At 58.3% G+C, this 4,894-nt stretch overlaps 1 protein-coding gene across 2 annotated transcripts in view; it reads left to right on the forward strand.

Annotated features, from left to right (window-relative positions):
- VWA5B1 (von Willebrand factor A domain containing 5B1) overlaps positions 1 to 3,704 on the forward strand; it is a 20,057-nt gene extending 16,353 nt beyond the window's left edge. For both annotated transcript variants that reach the window (XM_021417244.1, XM_021417245.1), the window contains exons 19-22: positions 390 to 464; positions 953 to 1,022; positions 1,183 to 1,306; positions 1,448 to 3,704. In XM_021417244.1, the coding sequence (XP_021272919.1) occupies positions 390 to 464; positions 953 to 1,022; positions 1,183 to 1,306; positions 1,448 to 2,107 (929 nt within the window). In that variant the 3' untranslated portion in view covers positions 2,108 to 3,704. The remainder of the gene's footprint in view (positions 1 to 389; positions 465 to 952; positions 1,023 to 1,182; positions 1,307 to 1,447) is intronic.

The raw sequence follows: 4,894 nt of genomic DNA on the forward strand, positions 1-4,894 counted from the left end.
CCCCCCCAAAAAAAAAAAAAAGCCCAGCCATTTGCTCAGAGCAATTAACCACGCGTCTGGCTGGAATCCTCCTTAAACAGGGAAGAAGCTGCAATTTGCCCTGAAACTCCCAAACCACAGGCAGTGGCTGCCAACCATGCTTGGAAGTTAATTGGCAGCCGTAGCACGGATAGCATGAGGGATGAATTGGGGCGTAATTAGAGGCAAGGGGACGTGAGGCACTTGCCTGTCACCAAATCCTCTGCTAATGAAGACAAGCTGGGCTGGGACCGCGTCTGCTGCTGTCAGGGATGTGGCAGAACTAAAATCACCTCCGTGCTCGGGGGCTGGAGGTGGCACAAGGGAGATTTCAGGTCGGTAGTGATGCTGATGTGCTTCCTCCCTTGCAGATACGGATGAGCCCAAGCTGTCACCCTGCAGCACCCCGCTGTCCTCCAGCTGGAAGCGCTGCCGCATCCCCGAAGGTAGGAGAACCCACAACTGCGTGCCAGGCCCTGCATTTTGGGCTCCTGCACCATTCTTGCTCTCCACGTGGCTTCAGCCCTCGTGATCGCTGCGCTCCGGAGTCAGATCTGGGCATGGGAACGGGCAGGAAAATGGCTCGGAGCTGCTGGAGCATAATTGCTGGGAAATTGAGTCAGTGATTTGGGCTCCTCACCCATTTTTCTGCTGAGTATTCTTTCTTTTTTCTTTTTTTTTTTTTAAAACCCTATTACATACAATTAGGCCTGTGAGCACAAGACCCGGCTGCTTGCAGGGGTGAAAGGCACAGAGCTTCTGGCACAGATTCCCCCACGTTCATTTTTGAATTCGTTTACCCTGTATCCCATACAAGCAAGGGGAGAGGCAGGATCTCGGCGGATGCAGCAGCCCACACCCCAGCGCTGTGGGTTTTGCTCCCTGTGCTCTGACAGTCGCTCTCCTGTCCCATTTTCTTTGTGTTTCTTCCCAGCGCCATTCCAGAGCCTGTCTGCTTCTTCCGCACGTTCCCCAAAATCCATCGAGGGCATCTTTGCTGCAAGGTACGAGTGCCCTCCGCCTTCCTCTGCCACCTGCAGGTCTCATGTGTCCGGCACGGAGCAGTGACCGTCACACTGGTGGACTGGGGTGGTTGGATGGGGAGGGGTGATGGGCGTCAGGAGGGGCCGCGCAGGCGATGGCTGCCATCCCATCCTCCCGCAGGCTGACCCTCCAGAAGACCAGGCTGCTGACTCGTGCTGCCAAAGGTTTCATGAGCAAATCTCCGGGCAGAACGAGCGAAGCCAGCTCTGAGAGTGACAGCGAAAGCGCCGATTACCTTCCGCTGGTGAGCAGCTCAGCGCCGGGCAGGGGACCCCTGGGCCGTCCAGCCCCGCGTCGGGTGGTCCATTTGGGGATGGGGATCTCCTCTTTCCCCGCACCGGGTGCAAGTGGTTGGTGTCTCGGAGCTTCTCACTGCTCCTCGCAGGTGTCCCTGCAGCTGGCCTGCGGTGCCTTCCTCATGAACAGCGCCTTCTGCGAGGCAGTCAGCATCCCCATGGAGAAGCTCCGCTGGACTTCACCCTTCTCCTGCCACCGCTTGGCGCTCAGCCCCTCCGGCTCCTCCAGCACCAAGAAGCCAGAGCAGCATGGAAGCCCTGTGCACGGCCAGCAGCTCCTGGTCCCCAATGGCAGCTCTGCGTGGGACACTGGTGGTGCCACGGAGAGCATTTCCGAAGCTCTGAAAGCCGAGAGCGAGCTCTCCCCTCCTGCCATCGCCATCCGCCGCTCCTCCTCCCCGCAGAGCGCGCCAGCCCCGCAGTGGGATGCCAACATCTCCGAGGCAGACGGCGCTGATATCCAAACGCTGCTGCTGGATATCGAGCTGCAGAAGCAGACAGAGCCCGAGGGGATGCTGTGGGCCACGGCTGTAGCGCTGGCCTGGCTGGAGCACAGCTCAGCCTCCCACTTCACCGAGTGGGAGCTGGTGGCCGCCAAGGCCAGCCTGTGGCTGGGAGAGCAGGACTTCCCCCAGGGCTGCAGCCTGGCTGCCGTGAAATCTGCGGCCCAGCAGCTCTTTGTCTTGCTCAGGCACTGGGATGAAAACCTGGAGTTCAACCTGCTGTGCTACAACCCCGGCAGTGTGTGAGATGGGGCGGCAGGACGGGGACCCGTCCCCGAGGACACGCTGCGGGGAATGTGTGGGTTGAGCAGCGTGCCTCCAGCTGGTGGGCAAGCAGAAGCAGCCCGGGCAAAATGCTGTGCTCAGGGCTTGGCGCTTTGCCCCAGGACGGTCCCTGCTGTAGGATGCTATTTGTTTTTTAAGTGGAGCAGCACCTCCAGCTGTGTGCTTCTGGTTCCCAGCCAGCTCTTGCCCCTTCATTGCTGCAGGACTCTGTGTCCCCCCTCCAGCAATCCCCGTGTCCCCGCATCCTCAGCTTCTCCCATCTCAGCTGTCTCGTAGCAGAAGTGGGCATCCCTCAGCATTTCACAAGGGAAACCTGCTGTGATGGACCAAGGAGCTGGGAGGATGCCACTTTGCCTTGAACCCCATGAGCTGGGCCAGCTGCAGTCTGGGACCATAAATCTGGACAGTGCTGAGTTCCATAGCCCCGGGCTGCTTTTCCAGGAGTCCATGCAGAGCCCCTGCAGCTGGCAGCGTGCCTTAGAGGCTCCGTGGGACAGCAGCCCCCCGGGCACCAAATAGAGACACCCTGTGCCAAAAAAGCTGGGGAGTTGCACTCCCTGCTGAAATGCTGCATCCCTTCTGTGCATCGCTCTGATGTTGTGCTGTCCACCAATGTATTGTCCACGTCGCCCCTTGTAGAGCTATGGGGAGCAGAGGGCAGGCTGCAAGGGGACGTTTCCCAGCCCAAAGCATCCTGCTTCTCCCCAAAGATCCCACCTGGAATGCTCCACGGTCCCCCAGGGCTGTGGGCATGTCACATCGCCTTCTCCCCCCGCAGTGTGCTTCAGGTTTCTGTGCTCTGTGTGTGTGTATGGTCAGGGGTCCACGAGCATCAGTGTGACCCTGCGGGGTCTCTGTGCTGGGCTCCTTGGCACTGCCACGTTGTCCTGGTAAATCAGAGCCTGCCTTGTTTCGGGGTCGCCCCAACCGTCTGCAGCGTGGTGTGGGTCGTGCAAAATGGAAAAAAAAAAAAAAAGGAAAACAAACAACAACAAAAAAACACCTTTTCATTTCCTCGTTTTGTGTCGGAGGGGAAGGAGATGCACCTAGAGCTTTCACCATGCGTGGGGAACTGATGGCCTTCCCCGCTCCCCTGCCTGCCCCACGGCTGCTCCCTTTGGCAAAGCCACACGGATGGCAAAAGCTCATTTATTCCCGTCCTCTCACCTCGCCACGTGCCAGCCAAGTGCCGGGCCGTGCCTGCCCGCTGTTCTCTGGGCTCATTAGCCACCTCCAGCTGCTTAATTGGGCTGCTGATGAGGGCTGTGGGGTCTGCCTGGCGTGGGGACAGGTCCCCGTGGCTCTCGCTGGGTTCGGCTGGGGGCTGGATGGAGCTGGGATGCTGTTGCCGGAGTGACTGCGAGTGCCTCATTAGGAGAAATGAGTTTGAATACAGTCATCAGCTGGAGCTTAATAAATGAGGCCCTCCGTGCCGTGCAAAATAAATATTTGCATAGGGAGAGAGTGGTTGCCCCCCTTCCAAGGGGCAGGTGGGATGGATGTTAGGACTTTGGGGTGAGAACCAACCCAAGTGGGGCAACCCTGGTGCCAAACCGCACTCCTACCCAGGGCCAGACCCCAAACCTTGCGTTCCCCATGGATGGGGCCCATCAGCGGAGCATGGGCGGGTTATGAAACCCACCAACACCATCCCCATCGAGGGATGCTTCTTGGGAGGGATGCGGCCGCTCGGTGCCGTGGGCTCAGCGCTCCCGAAATAGAGCCCGGGGCAGCTCCGGGTGTCGGAGGCATCCGAGCGCAGTCATGTGGATGTTATGCAAGAGTTGATGATAGGTTGTAAACAGCTATTAGCGTGATTGACGGAGCCGGGACCAAGTGTTGGGGGGGAGGAAGGGAGAGATGAGTAATAATGATTAAAAATAATTAGCAAATCGAGATGTTCCCTAAATGAGGGAGAAGCTCTGCGAGGATGGAGGAAGGAGATGGGAAGGAATTGTGCCCCAAGGGGTGAGGATGGGAAGGATGCCGGGCAGCAAACAAGTGGATTTTGGGAATGGCAGTTTGGGGAACTGGGAATCTGGGGGATTTGGGGGATTTCTTTCCCTCTCTCCTCTGCATCCATTGGGTTGTGAGGAGCAGAAGGGCACTGGGTGCCCCAAATGGGCTCCATTGCGTCGGTTGCTTGGAAACCCAAAGAGAACGGCTTAAAAACTGACCTCAGTCTGGGGGGAAAACGGATGGATTTGGGTCCATTGAGCACCACGGGGTCCCAGCATCCCCAAAACCGGAGCCTGAGCTCAGCCCCGAGTTAATGAGGAGAAACGAGCAGATTACGGGAAGACAGCTTCTATTTATACATAAATACCGCAGCAATCAGCGGCGCGGGGCAAGGGAAATCCAATAGAAAGATGCGACTGTGTAAGAAGCTTTTTGAGCCAAACGTTACACAATCGGTCGCTTTTCCTTGGCTCTACCTCCGAACCCCAGCAACTGAGAACGATACGGAGTGACCGAGCGAGGGGTTCTGTCCATCGGGTCATTGAGACGCGGGATCCGGAGCCCCAAGATGCGGACCCTCGTGGGTGTGGGATGCACTTTGAACCCAAACTCCCGAGGTTTTGGGAGCAGGGCGCTGGGGAACCGCCTGGCAGAGACGTGTCCCCGCGTGCATCCTATATATAAAGAGCCATATGCACCCGGCGCTGCGTTCACGCCGTGTGGGGCTGTCCGTGGGCGCTGACGTCCCGAAAATAGCTGCGTCCGCCGACGCCTCGACCCACGGGAGAA

Source organism: Numida meleagris, chromosome 20, assembly GCF_002078875.1.
Source record: "Numida meleagris isolate 19003 breed g44 Domestic line chromosome 20, NumMel1.0, whole genome shotgun sequence".
Lineage (NCBI taxonomy): Eukaryota > Metazoa > Chordata > Aves > Galliformes > Numididae > Numida > Numida meleagris.